The sequence below is a fragment of the Vidua chalybeata genome, chromosome 2, assembly GCF_026979565.1.
Source record: "Vidua chalybeata isolate OUT-0048 chromosome 2, bVidCha1 merged haplotype, whole genome shotgun sequence".
In the NCBI taxonomy this organism is placed as follows: domain Eukaryota; kingdom Metazoa; phylum Chordata; class Aves; order Passeriformes; family Viduidae; genus Vidua; species Vidua chalybeata.
The window spans coordinates 67,455,097-67,472,851 of NC_071531.1; the positions used below are offsets into that span (position 1 = coordinate 67,455,097).

At 38.4% G+C, this 17,755-nt stretch overlaps 1 protein-coding gene across 5 annotated transcripts in view; it reads left to right on the forward strand.

The window, feature by feature from the left end:
- Positions 1-17,755, forward strand: part of GRAMD1C (GRAM domain containing 1C) — a 52,139-nt gene that overhangs the window by 7,035 nt on the left and 27,349 nt on the right. For all 5 annotated transcript variants that reach the window (XM_053935998.1, XM_053935994.1, XM_053935995.1 and 2 more), the window contains 4 exons: positions 10,837-10,921; positions 13,685-13,788; positions 15,547-15,642; positions 16,787-16,867. In XM_053935998.1, coding sequence (XP_053791973.1) covers positions 10,837-10,921; positions 13,685-13,788; positions 15,547-15,642; positions 16,787-16,867 — 366 coding nt within the window. The remainder of the gene's footprint in view (positions 1-10,836; positions 10,922-13,684; positions 13,789-15,546; positions 15,643-16,786; positions 16,868-17,755) is intronic.

The following is a 17,755-nucleotide window of genomic DNA, read 5'->3' on the forward strand; positions in this document are numbered from 1 at the left end:
ATGGAAAGTATTTATGTATGCTTGTATGAGTTGCTGAAAACTAAATGGCACCAAGGGGAATTACTACCATGGTGATTGTTTCCTTCACAATGTTGTTTTCTGATCCTTGTTTGGGCACTGTTACTAAACTTAAATATAGATCAGAGAGACAGATTTTACTGGCAGGTTAAGGAGGGAAATGTCCAGCTGAAGGGTGCTGTTCATTTGCTTCTGTATTTGGCTACTTTGGCATCAAATAATTTTGGTGGGGCTTCGTTGCAGGTAAGGAAGATGAGTTGAGAAGTTATGTCATGTAGTTTCTTTATTGCATAAGGCATTCTTCCTCACCCTGAAAACATCTGGATTTTCCCTGTGTCTGTTAAATGGATCAAATAAGTCTAAAGACAGGCAATTTGAATTTTTTCGTGTTACTTGGGCAGCCTGCAGTGAAAGATCAGGTGAAAAAACAGATGTTCTTAACCAATAACATTGGCTACTTGTTTCATATACGTGCTATAAAAACAAATGTGAGTCAGATGAAACTGCTGTTCAGAAAGGAATGTATTTTGTTATCCAAAAGGAAATAATCTTGATTGAGCTTTTAATTGCCATTGCAGCATAATATTTAGTACACTTATGGCTGTTGAAACCTGGACAACATAGTTACAGGTATCAAAATTAGCCTGGGGAGTAGACAGATTGACTGGAGCTAAAGGGTAACTTTGTGCTGGAGGATGACAAACTCACTTCAAGTACACTTAAGTGTTAAGATAGTGCAGAGTTCATCCAAACACACTTGGTTTATTTGTATTGTTTGTTTTAGAAGTTGGTGTATCACAGGACTTTGTTATATTTTGATGTACCCTTTTCCTTAAATCTTCATGGGGTAGACAAAATTACTAAAATGGAACAAAAAGAATGCTTGAATGCTGCATTTATGAAGTCAAGAAAGTAGATACAGATCCACAATTTTCCCGTAAAATGACAAGGAGTTTGGCAATTAAGAGCCTTGTGAACTTGGTTTGTGCTAGTGTTCTGGGGAGGCAACATGAGATGTCATTTCTGGTTGGGGCATTATAGGAATAGTTTTACTACCAGGTTCAAAGATGTTATTGCCAGCTATGGAGGTATTGATGAGGATGCCGAATAAGTCTGAGATTGGGACATCTTGGCTCTTAAAAGCTAAAAGCAGCTTAATTTCTAATTCAGAACTGAGGAAGATGTTTGTCCATGGAAGTGTCCAAAGCTCTTGAACTTTTAACTTAATTTTCATCTTTAAAATCTGTTTGTTTCATCCTACTCAGAGGTGCTTGGTGGCAGTTATATAAATAATTATATTTGAAACTGAAATAATCAGCCTCATTGCTAATTGCAAATGTCCACACTCAGGTGTTCAATCAGCTGCAGATGGTGTTATCTTATAAACAGGAAATGCACTTAAAACAGTATATGCTAATGCTGTTTTTGAGACCTGAGTCACACTGGTACCCAGTAAGGGTAAGGCCTTTCTGAGATCACTTTGAATCGTCTCACTGGCTTTCTGATGGAAATAAATTGCCAGAGAATATTTTTCTGTATTGATATACTTCCCAATATTTTGCTGCTCTTTCAGAACAGGAAGATTCCCCCTGATGTATCCTGTCCTTGCTTTGGGAAAGCAGAAGAGTTGCCTTGTTTTTCTGGTGAAACCAGTTCCTGCTATTTACATATTTAGCTGATCTTGACAGCAGAACTGCAGCTCCTCCAAAGCCACCACCCAGCTAGGTGCCCAGAGACAGGTACTGACCCTAGCCAGCAGCCAGGGCTGCAAAATGACTGTAAATACAACCTCTTTTTGTTCTATTATCTTCTCCTTTCAGACTCTCAGATTGAAATCCGAGTGATTAAAATGCTTTGACATGCATTTTTCTGTTAGTTTCCTCAGCAGGGCTGTGCTGGGAGAGGCTCTCTCTTTGCTGCTGACTCTATGTAGTTAGTTGTGGAAATGTAGCAGGTAAGGCAGGTGGAAAGGGAGAGCCAGCATAAAGAAAGTAGAATAGGTGCATGGCTCCTGTTCCCCCTCTCAGAGCAGGCAGAGATCTGTTGGGTATGCAGAACCCTGTATCCTTTGCCTCAAAATGCCTATGAAGAGCTGAGCTCTGGGTGGCTGGTAATGTACATGTTTTGGGGAATTTGGGTGTACATGAAGCATGCCCTGATGTCCTGAGCTCTTGCTCTGGAGCTCAGCCTGAGAAGGTGTCTCAGTAAGGCCTTGACTTAAAACGGGGGACAATGGCTGAGTTTTGTGTGAGAGTAGATTTGTCTCCATGCTGAGCTGCCAGGTGCAGATGTACTCTTCAGGCTGGTTCATGGATTATAGCCTTCAATGATGCAGAGAGGAGGGGTGCTAGGCTCTAAGTGCTTCTTTCCAAGCTGGTGTTTCCCTGGTGATAGCACTTTCCTCTGCCATTGCCTTTTGGACTTATGTGAACTTGAAGTGATTTATGCTACTGCAGTCTGCTTCCCAAAATCAGTTTTGGTGATGGTGGTTTTAGATTGGAGCTGGGCAGTTCTTAAATGTCACCCCTGCATAAGTTTTGTTTGCCCAGTTGCTGCAGCATTTGTGTACCTGCTCTGCAAGGCTAGGGTGTTTCAGCCTGTTTTCCAAGCTGGCATGCAAGCAGAGACTGGCAGAATGCTAGCTAGCACTGCTGGAGGGTGGCCAGCACCAGCTCTGAGGAAGTGGGTGAGAGAGGGGGAAGCTGTAGAGGCTTTGGCCAGGGATTTGTATGGTTTGGAACAGGCTGCAGGCAGCTAGAGGAGGTATGTGTAGGGGGTGTGTGTCTTCTGACTTTACATTCGCTTCATGCCTCAAGTCAGTTTTAGTCTGAAATGGAGCATATGCTTTACTCCGCACTGTACGTGGCAAGCTTGAGATTTTTATCTCCAAATCAGAATTGTTATGGAAGTATATTGGCTTCACTGTTAAAATGCTTTAAAACACTTGCAGAAAAAAAGTACTGAATACTACAAAACCATTGCTTCAGAATAAGCAGAGGATATTCTCAATCCAGGTTCTTGTTTTTCAGGAAGAAAATAGTACTAGTAATGGCAAGAGACCTCCTTATAATTGATAAGAAATTATCAGTTTGTTTCCCAAGCACCTTATTGGAAACAAGCACCTTCAGCTGAATCCTATTTCAGTGAAATGTGAAAATGAGCTAATTCTGGTGTGACCTTGAAGGAGAAATTTGTGATAGTTCCTCACATGTTCTAAACTGATATACTCTGTTACAAAATTCTTCCAGGTCTGTTCTACTGTTTTGGTTTTTTTTTTTTTTTTTAAAGAACATTAAATATGTAATCGCTAACTGGTTATGCAACTCAAAGTTCTCTGAAGAAATATCTTATATATTTTCAACTCTAATTTTCTTCTTGGGAAGGATGCCAGATTTAAAAATTCTTCACAAAAACGTTACCTTTGTTATAGTTATATAACCTGATGTTAGCAGCATAGTATTTCATAGAATGTTAAATTTTCTTGTCTGTCAAAATCATAATTGTAACAACTTTGGTTGTGGATTTTCTAGGCTGTTTTTCAAGCCATGCTCCACCATGTTTTGATATTCATACTTATATAGGTGAAGCTCAGTGAGATCTGCATTCCCACTCTTGGAAGGACACTGTGACTGGTGAGGTGTAGGAAATGACCAGGCTTTCTGTGAGCAGTATTCAGTCAAGTTCATTTTCTGTCATGTTCATATCTGTCAGCAGAACTCAGCCAAGTTCATTTTCTGTCAGAAGAAAATATCAAGAACTTTCATATCAAGTTCATATTCTGTCATCAGAACTCAGCCAAGTTAATCTTCTACATGGGGAAATGTTTGTGATCAGGTCTCCCTGGTCAGTAGTTGATCAGAACTGCTTTTCAGGAAAATAGGCTTTCACCATGTGCTAGGTCAATGCTGGCTTGGTGAGACTGATGTCCATCTCACTTGGTGAGAGCTGGGCTACTCCTGTGGGACACAGTGCTTTGATGTGCTGTACCCAGTCTTCAAAATAAATGGAAACAGTCATCCTTTCAGAAGCACCTCATTCAGTCACTTTCTTGACACTGCGTGTCAAATGTTTTCTAAGTGGGTGTCCAATATTTCAGCAGCTCTCCATAATGAAATAGTTCTGAGGAGTTTCTTTCTACATGGATTTTTGGAAGCTCCTGGTGTTAGTAGTAAATCATAATCTGTCAGACACTTCCAGGTCCCTTCTGTGCATAAGTGAGAACTAGTTAATAGTAACACTCATTTTGGGAAAACTAGGGACTCTGTCTTTAGCCTTGTTTTGGGGTTTTGTAGGCTTAAAAAAACACCCCTCACTCCCCTATTCACCCCAACCTTCCCCACCCCCAACCAAACTAACCCTTGGAAGATACAGTAGTTGGAGTATTTGCCAGTGACCTGTATTTTAATATCCCTTTCTTTAAATTATACATACTATATTTCCAACAGAAGAAAGACATACTTTCACTGAAGTTCTTCTGGATGCCACTGAAGGAGAATGCTGCTGTTTTTCTGCTCAGTCACTAAGAAATGTTAGAGTTCCTTTCTCCTTCAGTCTCCACAAAGAAGAGGTGGAGCCTGGGCCACAAGAGTGGGGATATAATGGCCTTAGAGGACAGCCCTGTGCCAGCCAGTGCTTATGAGCCTCCCCTCTCCACAGGGAAGGGTGAAAGAAAAAAGCCTATAATGAATGTAAGAAAAATAGCTGTAGCTCCCTAAACATTTCCCCTTCCCACTGTGACTAGAAGCTTGTTCACATTTCCTTGAGAGCATGAGAACTTCTGGAAAGCGGGCTCCTAAGAAATACAATGGCTGAGCAAACCCTGGTAATAGTTGCTTGGTTTCCTTTTTTTTTTTATTGGTTTACATGCCTCTCATGACCTATCAATTAAATACAACTGTGTGGATAAGCAGATGTGATCAAATGGTTCTCTCCCTGTGTAAGTTAAATGCTTTTGTCCTTCAAGAGAGAAAAGAACATAAGTCACTGCTAGTAAAGCTTTTGAGTAGTCAATGATTGAAAATAGATCACTGTAACAGAGTGGATCTGGACTGTTTATGTTTGTTAAGGTAAACTGAACAAGTCTGACACTTCCAACACACAGCCTAGTGCTTGCTGTCAGGAGAAGTGGGAAACTGTGCTCTGTAACTGCAAAAAGATAAGGCATACTGGTAGTCATGTGGATGTGAGCTTTCACAGTGATTCTGTTCCTAAAAGCAATCTGTGATTCAGATTTATCTGTTTGTGATAACTCCTGTGATGCTATATCTAGCTTTCAAGAAGGACACTGAAAATGACACAATTCAGAAAAGCCACAAGAATAAGTGAAAAAGTGCAATCTTTTTGCTGATAGGCTTGAGAAGCTTAATCCCTACCACAGAAGGAGATATGGAGTAACTTGCTTACAATCAAAAAATAATTCACAAAGATAAAGTTAACCAAATATACTAGCAGAAGAACTATCCATAGGTAGGATGGATTTTTCCATCCAGAGTGACTTTTAATTTAAAAAGGTAAAATAGATATTTTATTCTTTTCCAAAGAGAAATTTGGTCATTGCAGCTCTAGTTTTAAAGCTGGAGAGCTGTTGCTTGTGTATTATAGATTAGGTTGGATGATTAATGAAATTTTGTGGACTGAACAAATGGCTGCAGTGGAATCGAGATTTCTGTGATGGAAAGGCTTGTCAGACCTGGCACATTTTACAGGTGAGAGATCATCTCAATGTGCCATGGGAAGTGTTCCTGTGTTAATAAGGGAGTCTGCCTGAATCTGTCTTGGAGGATGTGAAGTCTCAAGTTTGTCTGCCTTATACTGTTAAATGAGGCTTTTGTCCAGGGTTGTTGACTTGGTTCTCATCTTCCCTAGTGAGGCTTTAATCTCACTGAAAGTGGGATCTTGGTATGTTTTGTTTAGTTGTTTGTTGGGGTTTTTTTTTGGAAGGTTTTGGGTTGATATTTTTCCTTACTGTATCAGATAAGTTTAAAGAATATTTGCAGTATAGAGGAGTCTTGTATAAAATCTAGACTTCTCTCTGACTGGGTGTTGTTCTTCTGGAGTTTGTGTTCTTTTTCTTTCCCCTGCTGCTAAGAAGGTTTTTTTATGAATTTGAATGGGGAAGAAATTGTTATTCAATAGATATGCAACAGCTTTTGCCAGAATACTTAATGTTTGTTTTAATATGCTAATGTAAGGTTAAAATGTACTTTTGTCCTAATCTTACTAATACCTCCAAATTTGTTTTTAACTATATCTAGAAGCTTCATAAGAAGGTACAGGTCTTTGGGGAATATTCAGGTGATCTTTTAAGTTGGGTATGGAGTTAGTGGCCTGGATTTACTTGCTGTTAGACAGAGGAATAAAGCTATAAGTTCTATGGGTCATATTTTGATGCTTAAGTGAAGCTACTGAGCGTAAAAGAAATGGTAGCTTGGGCAGCTTGCTCATTGGCTTATTTGATTCTGGGACCCCGAGCCTGTGGTGATAACTGATACAGAGACTGAAGCTCAGTGGGAGACCTCTCTTGAAATCAGGTGATATTAGAGTTATTACCCTACTGGTGAGGTCAACTTACCTGTCATCTCAGCTGTTGTATTCATAGCTGCATGTCACAACTATAGAATGCAAATTGTCTGGTTATCTGGGTTTTGTGGTGTCTCAAAACAAAGGGAAAACAGTGACAAAACAAATGCAGAATTATTGCTGTCATTAGGGATTGTTAGAAAATTTGCACACCATTCTGCTGAAGTTGATTGCTTATTTGCATGCTTAGTGATATCTGCAATCAAATAATTTCCTAATGATTAGGATTTTTGCTGTACTCCTGGGAGAAGTTGTTGCTTAATTTTCCTCTGCAGTTTGCTAAATGGCTCAAATTGTTTGCAGTGGCTACACTTTGAAGATGTAAATGTGAAGGGAAGCTGTTTTTTGAACGGGCTTCTCTCCTGTAAATAACTCAGCTTAGTTCTATTTAAGTTCACATATTTTTTTTCTGGAACAGGACTTTATATATAGTTGAACCGGTCCATTTCCAAACAAGGTATGAGAATCATTTGGTTGTGTCTCCAATATCTGGTTCTTACATAACTGTCTTCTGTAAAACTTTCTGGTTTTCATTGAAAATGGTTTTCTGTTTATGCTATTTTACAGGTTTCTGGTATATTTTGTGGTTTCAGATGAAAAATGCTAAGTTGTTGGCTGCACATAATAATTTCCTTGGTGATTAAATATAGCATAACCATAAATGCCTAAGATTATCCTTAGGCCAAGTGTTTGCCTGATGACTTGTAATTAAACTTAGAAATTTGTATGTATTAAAAGCAAGTTGCTGTTTTCATCTTGTGAGTGCCCTGCTACAACCTGTTTAATGCCTTTCCTTTTTTAATATTTGGTGCTAAATTCTGTAACTCAGAGGTGACAACCTGCTTCGAATGCTGCCATATGTTGTACATTATAGTAGTGATTAGGAGAGATGCTGTATTCATAGAAATGTCTTGTTTTCTTCATTTTAAGGAAGTTGAAATTGCCAATAGTGTTATAATTGCCCCTCTTGTTTCCCAAGTCTATTGAGGGATCTCTTCTCAATCACCAAAACACCTTGGTGGTAAAAAGTAGGTAAAAGTGCATATTTAAGTGAGCTAATTTTCATGCAGAATAGGGAAAAGTTTCAAAAGTTTCTATGTGCTCACATTTTTCTGCTGATTAGATAAGGATTCAGAGCAGATTCTGCATAAGTGTCCTAAGAGCTCAGTAGAAATCTACAATTAATGAGGATTTCTTATAGTCCAGTGACTCACGACAACACTTCTAAATGCTAGCAAGGGTTTCTAAAACAAGCTGTGGCAGGTTTGATGCTCTAGAAAAATTTCAGTTCTAAGTAAAACTCAGTGTCCTGAGTCTGGTTCTTGGAGCTGTTGAACTGGCTGATTCAAGCACTGATATAAATGTGTCTGTGACCCTGTGATGCTCCTATTTTCTTTGCTTCCTTTTGTCTTACAACCACAAAAATGCTGAACTTAAGCACAGCTCTTAACTCTTGTATACATCATGCTGGAGAAACTACATTTCTCCTTAAAAACATTGCTTCCTAAATTATGATTTCACAAATTGTGACTTTCATTTTCCTTTCATGGCAGACCAATTATTTTATTCCCTGTATGCTGGCATTGGCAACACAAGCCCAGATTTCAGTCAGCTGAGGTAGGACTGTGTGTAAACCATAGGGACTCTGGAACTACAGGTGGAAACTTGACAGGTGTGAGTTAATTTTTCATTTTTCCCTATGTCTCTTTCCAGAGTAATTGCGAAGAACTCAGCTTCTTCAAAGAAGTGCAGATATTGGATGCCTTTTTTGGGTGATCAATTAAAAGTGTGCTTTTAAGGGCTGGATGTTGCAAGCCAAGAAACCATAGCCCACCTACTTCAGCGGATTACATGCTTTCAAATAATGTTGTTTTTATAATCACAGAATTAACTGAAATATAACTGGAGGCATTACAGTTTAGAGGGGACATGTCTAACATGTTCTTCTTTAGCTACACCCAAACCTTTCATATCTACTTTTCTCAGAAGGAAAGGGGTGGATTTATTTTCTGTCTCCATCCCTTCCTGCCTTTTTGCATTACAATGCTCAGAATATCAGTGGACAGCAAATATGTACTCAAACAGAAGTCAAACATACAGGCTTTCTTTTATTCATTGTAGTAGAATGTAAATTGACTTATTTTTTAAAAGCTGATCTGTGTCAGGGCAACTTTGCTCTCTCATGTGCTACATGCACTTAATCACTTGCCTTTGAGGTTGCACTTGTGTTCTTGAGGCCTAAGAGCTCAGTTCTCAAGTATAAGATGCCAGACCATTGTAGGATGTAAGTGTCTAGTGGTGTTCAGGGAACTTTTGAACTGCAAGAAGTAGGAATGTCCTCAGTGAAAAAGAGCAAAATGTGGGAATCTTGAGGAGGTGGGAGCACTGTATTTGCTCTAGTTTTTTAAAAGGCCATCAAGCTGAAGATAAATCTGGTTTTGTCCTGGGATTTTTTGGACAAGCGCAAACATAGTGAAAGGGTAGTGGCCAGCTAACATGCTGCAGGAGTGTGTCAAGAGTAAGCATGCTGCAAGGTCATACAGTCAAAAGTGGTTCTTTGCTTCCTCTCTTCCTTCTTCCCCCACCCTAAATATAAATAGCAACTAAGCTTATGGTGGAGATGGGTTTAATGGTGAATGTCAAGTTTTGGAGTAATACAGATGGTTAAGTAGAGAATAGCATCCATGTGCTTAAGATCTTTAGAAAGGTTAAAAAAAAAAAAGTGTGAAAGAGGCTTTTGTAGTATATTTATACCTGGTTCTATGAACACTTAAAAGTTATTTCTTCCTGTAATAGCTTCAGTCCAGTTGAGTTGTGGCCTAATACAGCATTTAGTTAAGACTGCTTCTAAAATAAGTGTCCAATATCTGTTAAGAAAAACAATATGATCCTCTTACAACTGAAAATGAAAAGTAGGATTTCTATGCAGAATATTTTCTGGAGAATATGGTGAAGCTCTTCATTTGAATGGGAGTAGGCACATTTGTTTATAGGAGTAAGGAGTTAAAGTCCATTGAGATAGTCCTCTTTGCTGTGAGTTTACTGCCCAATTTGAATCTTAAGAAAATCATAGACAGTGATTTCTTTAAAATGAGGTGAACTGTAGAACATTATTGATTTCTTGAGGTTGGGATTGAAGGCACTTGAGACGGCATTCCATGTTCGGACTCAGGTGTTTATTATTTCTTATCTATGTTACAGTCTCACAACCATGAGTTCGGCAGCTTTTCATTAGCAAGGCACAAAATGGCCCCAAATGTACAGTTTCAAGGTCTTTTAAGGCTGAACTAAAACTAAATTACCCAATTAAGAAATGACACCTAGATTATTTTCCCTTTTAACCCAATAACTGATCCCTGAAGCCTGCAATGCGGACCTTTCTGTCCAATCACAAAACATCACCCAAACCCATGAAGAAGGAAGAAGGTAAAGAACAACCTGCCTCTACCCTAAAACCTCCATCTTTCTTCATATTTATTTCTACATTCTAAAATCCCATGTTTTCCGCCCTGTGATATTACATACTTCTAACCAACTACACACCTGTAATCCCAGTGCTATTAATCAATTTCAAAAACCTGTTCCACAACCTCAGGTCAAATGTAGTGTTCTCTTGTGGGTCTGTGCCTTTAAGCACAGAAAGCTTAAAATTCTCAGCATCCAGGATTCCAACAGAACATGACAGAAAATCAAGAAGTGATGGTGATGCTGCTATTCATTCTTACTGGAGGGAACTATTACCTTTATTACTACAGGTCTAGTTACAGCAACTGTTGAAAAATCCAGTGCATTGTAGTTTTCCTGAAGTGATACTCCAAGCAGACATTGATGTTCTCTGTTGTGTCCTTGTGTTCTATTGGCCTCCATGAGGGCTTGATTTTTTTTCTGTCACCTCTGTGTTGTGGCCTTGCTGCCTTTTCACTTAGTCTGTGCTAGAATATTTAATCCCAGAAGGGCTCTCATCCCCTTAGGGGTGGAGCAGGTTGCTATCATAGCACTGTAATGCCTTGTGACTGGCATCTGGCTTGATACAGGGAATAGTTTGGCCCATGCCAAATAAATACTCTTACATAAGTAAGCATAAAGTTACAGTGATGATCACATTTAGATACCACCTATTCTTTATTGCTCTTCTGAAGTTCATTTGTTCTTCAAGATAAAATTACACATTCAGTATGAAGACAGTTGATGGCTGAAAATAAATCTGTTTGCATAACCTTTTACTGTTCTTTGTTTCAGCTCTCAAGTTCCACTTACAAATATAGGAGTGAGGAATTCAAGAGACAGTTTTCTCATCTGCCAGACTCTGAGAGACTCATAGTAGGTAAGAAGTAATCACAGCAAAAGTCCTTGTCTTCTGTTTGGTGACTTCAGATTGTAGTCATGTCAAAGCATTTTGTGTTTTTTACGGCAAATTCTGACTACAGGTGATCACTCCCTGTTCTCCTGTCTTTGAACTAGCATGAGATAGCTTCAAGGAAAGCCAGGTCCATACTCCTCTACTACCTGCTTTGTTGGGGAAAAAAAAAAAAAAGGGGATGTTGTTCCTGAGACCCTGCTAACTAGGTGGATCATCCTTAGCAAAAACTTTCCCCTTGCTCCCTGGAACTAATACCCTTGCCCAAGGCACCTTGATTAATGTGACTCCTGGGACTGAGTGACACATGGGTGGTTGTAATTTAAAAGATTATTTTTCAGATAAATGGGAGAGGAAAGAAGCACATGTCAGAGAATATCAAACTACGATGCATAACTTTTCTCAGCGCTGAAATATTCCTTTTCCAGCTCTGTTTCTCTCCAGTGCAGAATACAAAGAAGGCAAGCATGTAAACCTACCTCCTTTGCATAGTGATGCACCTTATTCCTTCCTTTATCACATGCCTGTGTTGTATTTATGTAGCAAATACACTGTATATTCTCATACAAAAGTGGCATTGTGACTGTTTAAAGTTCATCTCTCTTTATGCAACTTTATAAGGAAATGAATATTGAGAGCCTGTTTAGTGTATGCTTGCAGTATGCAAGCAACAGCTCTGAAGCAGTTAAATCCCTGTGTCTTTTTCCAGCCTCAGGAGGCAGTTATCCTCTGAAATGCCTTAGGCATTTTTAAAATACTTCAGTAGGGATGTAAAACAGAAGGAAATGATATTACTTCAAAGCATTGTTTTGATGTTTCTCCTTATGCTGGATTGATGCAGAAAGCCATGGAGCAAACTCTGAAGCACAGTTTCAAAGAGACTGCATAGGATTTAGAGAAAGATTTAGTAATGGGTTAATCTCAATCTGTTCTATCAGAAGCAAGGCCACTACTTTCATATAAATTTTTTTTTACTCCATAAAAAGGAGTGTTTCCTTGAAAGGACTTTTTGCATCCTCCGAGCAAGGAGCTCTTCCTTTGCTTGGTGTAGAGAAACTTGGTACAGGCTTTACAGTGCTCCAAGAAGCAATTGCTTGCTGCTGTTCATTAAAAGAATTGTTACTGCTTCTGTTTTTAAATCAGCTGTTAAAAATAAGCAACTATTCCACTGTAATGAGCACTGCATATAAAGATTATATAAAATACAGTTTTCTTAAAATGAAAGAAATTACTTAGACTGTCTAAATGGGAGCTTAAAGGAGTGCTATCATAATTTGCCTGAAAATGTTGTTTTCAAGCAGCATATTAAGTTATGGGTTCTGAAAATTTAAAAGGAGAAATGCTAATCTTTTCTGTTTGTTTTGATATTCTCTTTTGTGTAGGTAGGTCAGAGTGGGATTGCTCATCAGTTGCCCAATGATGACCTTTATAGGTCTGAATCCCTCTCCTAAAAAACACAGAAGTCAGATGGAAGCTTCTTAGTCATGTTTTCCTTAAGTCCTTAACTTCAAATTCCTGTTGCCTTCCTCTGTCAGCATTTTGGTATCTGACTGTTCTCAAACATGTACTTAGTTCTTTAGATTTAAGCTTCTATAGTTCTACTTGTAGTTACATGTCCAAGGGCTTGTATACATGCCTCATTCTTGTTACAAGAAAATTTATTTCCAGTTGATCATTTGAGGAGGAAAATGCTAGGGAATTCTAAAAATCATAATAAAAGCTTCTGTAAATGCAGATTTAGCTTGAAGTTAGGATGCCGGGGACTCCTGAACTTCTTGATATTTGAACAAGAACTGTATTTATTATGTTCTTGTAGTACACAAGATCAAAATTCTGGCTCAGACAATACTAGATATAAAGCTATTAGATACTTCTAAGGGTAAAATCACTAATATAAATTGAATCAATACATACATTCTGCATATTTTCTATGCATTAGGTAGCCTTCTTTAGGTTGGAGCTCCCAAAAGAGGTCTATCTTAATTATCTAGCAGCAGTACTTCTGAAAATTCTTTTTGTTTGAATCTTCAGGCTCTGAAACTGCAAAAGCTCTGAGACTTTTAAGAAATGCAACTAAATCCTCTGCTCTTGTTCTTAATTAGCAGGTATCTAATAATGGGTAATTACATTGTAGATGAAATCTGTTTCTCAATAGGGGTGTTTCAGTCAGAGACAGAATCATAAAAATTATAGTCAACTTCAGGAAATACTCCCTGTCTCAAGAACTGGATAGCTTCAATCTGCCTGTTAGTGTCTCACTCTGCAGATAGTTTTAGCTAGTGATAGGATCTGTTTAGTAGAAAACTATTATCTTGCTACAACATAAGAACTACTGTTACGTAGGAGTTGACAGTATAATTAATCTGTTGTACTATAAAATGTTTGTGTATTCTGTTGTTTAGATGCTTTGAGGTTTGGCTAATGAATACTTCTCCCATGTACTCCTGGTCTTGCCTGACACCTCTTCTCTGAAAACCTAAGATTGTGCATAGAGTTTGATAGATAGAATGCTGTTGTTACATGGATGAACCATCCACTCTGGCTTTGGGCTACTCCCAGAACAATGGTCTGGGTGCAAGCCAGTACAAGTCTGCCTTTGTAGACTTTTTAAAAGTGAAAGAAAAGGTTTTTTATTATATTGTAATACACCATCTCATTTTAGTTAACAGGTTTGTGTCAGCTGTGCTGCAGTCAGTGGGTGAGTAACTTGCTGTTGCTCTCTGTACACAGATTACGCCTGTGCGCTCCAGAAGGATATCCTGCTGCAAGGACGCCTGTATCTCTCTGAAAACTGGCTCTGCTTCCACAGCAACATTTTCCGATGGGAGACCACAGTAAGATCTCTTAGCTCACTTGAATCCCACCTTTTCCTTGTCCTATCCTATCAGGATATAGGATTAGAGTCTCTCAGATCTCATCCTGTCCATCTCATACTAGTAACTCTGGGCTGTGAAGAAAGAGCCTGCATCCCTAAGTGGAAATTCAAATCCATGATGTAAAATAAGAGTAGCAGTGGAGGCATCTGAATGCTGAAGTAAGCTTGTTCAGTCTGTCATTCAGCATAAGAAGTTTAGGAATTATGCTAAAGCTGGTTTTTTACATTTCCTTACCATGCAAAGTTGTCCTATAAAGGAATGTAGCACATAACCTCCTACTGTAAGTCCTGGGGCATGACATGGTACGTGGTGTTGCCCTGTTAAAGAACTCTGCAGCATTGAACCTTACTTGACTTAGCCTTACATGTAAATATCAGCATCTAAGAATAGCTGAAGGGAATTGATAAGTGACTTCTGCAAGTTCTCATATTGTGGTCTGTGGCTTTTGAACAGTACAAGCAAAGGTAGGTATTTGTGATATGTTGGCCCTTTATTTCTGTATTTCTGTCAGATTAGGTTAAGGAGTTCAAATTTATTCAAACAGTTGTTGCATCTGCTGTAGAACTTGCATGAAGCAGTGAATAAGAAAAGGAAGATAACCTAGCAAACAGAGGATGGACATGTCAGAATGTTCTGTGAACTATGAGACTGCTCATAACTTAAGTCAATATCTTACATTTGAGTGCTCTGAAATACACAGGACAAACAACAAATAGCTTGTGTATTTAAGACCGTGAGGGGTGTAGAAATTTAACTGAAAACCAAGCATACTTTCATCAGATGGATTTGATGATTGAATATTTCTTATTTTAGATGTGAAATTAATTAAAAAATAAACCCCTTGGAATTATACCCTTGAATATATAAACTGTTCAAAGACTGATTGGGTTTTTTTTTAATCCAAAACGGCATACGTCTGGTAACCTGTTTCTGCCTGTCTAGCAGGGTGATATCTTCAGCAATACCTTTAGGCAATCTGAGCTCATCAGCTACAGTGGTAGAGCCAAGTTTGGGACCTCATTAGTAGGCTATGTTGTTGCAAAGAGAGAGGGAGTAAGTAGAGAACTTCCTGCTCACACAAGAAAAAACAAGTTAGAGCTGTATGTTTCTCCTTTCTCTAAGCTGAATGGCAACACAGCCTTATATTCAAGAGAAGAGGGGGTAGGCTTCAAGAGGGGGGGGAAGGAAATGGCTTTTTGCAGCCAGTCAGACGACCATGTTCTTTTAAACAGAAACACTTCAACTACTTAATATACCAGTCAAACATGCCTAGGCAGGAAGAATTTCTTGCAGTGACTAGACTGCAAATAAAATTTTGAAAATGGACTATATTGTGAACTTCTGTGACACAGTCTGTTATCTGATCTCTCTCATCTATGTCATGCTTTATGTATAGCATTCTGATTGGGATTGACTTTCACCTCTGTGATTTGTGTTTGGTTGGGATTGTGGCTGGAAGAGTGGAAGAAAAGCAGAAAGAACCACTTCCCTAGTACTAATGTGAAAGAAGAGGACATGACTCTTAAGTCACCTCAGCTTCTACTTTGAAATGCTTGCTGTTAAAGCAGCAAGTGGAGACAGTAATTGCCTTTGTGATCTCATCTGGACTTGCATCCCAGGGTCTGGGGTTAGAGTTCTTCTTGCATGTTCTGTAACTTCTAACTTTTTAGTCATAAGTTATTTTTAATATGTCTTATTAAATGTTTTTCTGCTTAGATTTCTATTGCTTTGAAGGATATCACTTTCATGACAAAGGAGAAGACTGCTCGTCTCATTCCAAATGCCATACAAATAGCAACAAAAGGAGAGAAGGTGAAAATCTGTTTTTAAATACATTCTTGATAAATTATAGAGTCCTGAACGCAGCACTTATTGTAGTCTATATTTGCATAAGTAACTTCCCTGTCACATGTTTAAATGTCATTTGGATTAGAAGGCAGACTTAGGCTTGGTCCCTGTGCATGTTTGCTTGATAATTCAATTCCGGTTTGACTGCAGAATCCCTTAGTGGTGTTGATACAGTAACCAGAGAGTAAGAGTTTGTCTCACCTATTCAAAGGAAAACTAATTCAAAGCATGAATTCAGTATGTGCATTCTTCATACTAGACAATATCAAAGTCACTGGATTTCAAGTACCCCTTGAAAACAAAAGGACTGGGATGTCATGGGTTTCAGGTAATAGAGGAATTTAACCCAGAACATGTGCTGGGAAATGAAGTTTTTTGAGTGTGTATTTGAAAAACTGAAAAGCACAATGCAGAGTCTTATGTGCAATATACTTTGTGATTAGTTCTTCTGTAAATGCCTTGACAAAAATAATTCTTGTCAAAGAACAGAGCTTTCCACAGTGAACCTGGAGCTGTTCTTTGTGAAGCAACTGTGATTCATCATATTTGGCTGTTCCCTCTCAATTCATCCAGTATTAACTTTCATTGACAAGGAAGATAGACCTCTTTGCTAAAAAAAAACCCCAGCTTTCCAATGGGAAATATTTTAATACTTGAAATGATGCACATAATTTGATCTCCTGTTTTAATTATTTTAATTTCACTTAATCTTGTGTGAAAATGTTAGTAAAAGGCTTATGTGGCAGAAGAATGGAAATAGCTGTGGCCTGTAAGAAACACGCATACGTGTTTCTGATTTGTTCAACCTCCTATGGGAAAAATTTAAGTGTGTTTAAGTTGAGGAGGAGCTCTTCCTTTATGCCAAGGGTAGTCACAAAGTCAGAACAACAAGTGTCTTCATATACTGTGTGGAAAATAATTGGGGAAAATAATCACTGAAGGTAATGCAAACTGTGGAACCTGAGGAATACCACCCCAGGTTTGTTGAGTGTGAAATGAGGCAAGCTGTTACTGATGATCTTGGGATATTCAAGATACAAGGAAGCATTCTGGGATTCCTGAGAATAGCTACATGTGAGCTTATGTTTTACCTTGGTTTTTTCTGCAGTTTTTCTTCACGTCATTCAGTGCAAGAGACAGAAGCTACCTCAGTATCTTCCGTTTGTGGCAGAATGTGTTGCTGGATAAGGTAAGCTTGTCTGCAACAGCATCTGTGGTTAAGCAGCCAAAGAAACTTTTTCTAACATAGACATATGTGCCTCTGGAGAATAAGAGACTAGAAGATAGCTTTTGCTTTCTGACTGAGAATTTTAATCTGATGCTCTGCTTAGGTTCCCTGTACTTTAGATCACAGACGAAATTCTCATCTTTTCCTTCTCAGACTGCCACCTACAACTCTGCTGTTGAAGAAGCATTTTATCTTTGCACATAGGTTGCATGCTTCTCTTCACTATGAGCTCAAGCATATGTTACTAAATTGATATGCATTTGCTTCACATTTTCTATGCCTAATTTGTGATCAAGAAGGCAAGAGGTTTTCTCAGTGAAAGCTCCCAAGGAAAAAGGCTGAAACTCCTCCTCAGATAAATTAGCTGAACCTTTGCCAGCCAACTCATTACAACTCTGCTGACCTTGAATAAATGCAATAAATGCAGGCTGTATGATATGGAAGTGTATTTTGGCAACTTCAGCTAGTTAGCTTGATTTATATTGCAATTTGTGGATACTTAAGCTGATCTTTCTAAAAATAGACTGATACATTTGCAGAACATCACTGTAAGAACGACAATTTTTGTAAACCAATTCTTTCCTGTTTGTGTCTCTCATTGTTTAAATATTTCAATTCAGTTGCAATTGCACACTGAAATATCCATATATAACACTGCAATGATTCCCAAAGGTTTAAAGCTGTTGTACTACTTACACATAGTAGCTACACTTTTTTCTTTTTGTTGGATGAATTTTAGGGCAGAGTAGAGGCACTTTTAATTAAAAAAAATGCTGAAAATAAAGGGGAGTGCTATTTAACGCAAAACCAATGTTTCTTGCAAATCTCTTGTCCCTCAAATCAAATACT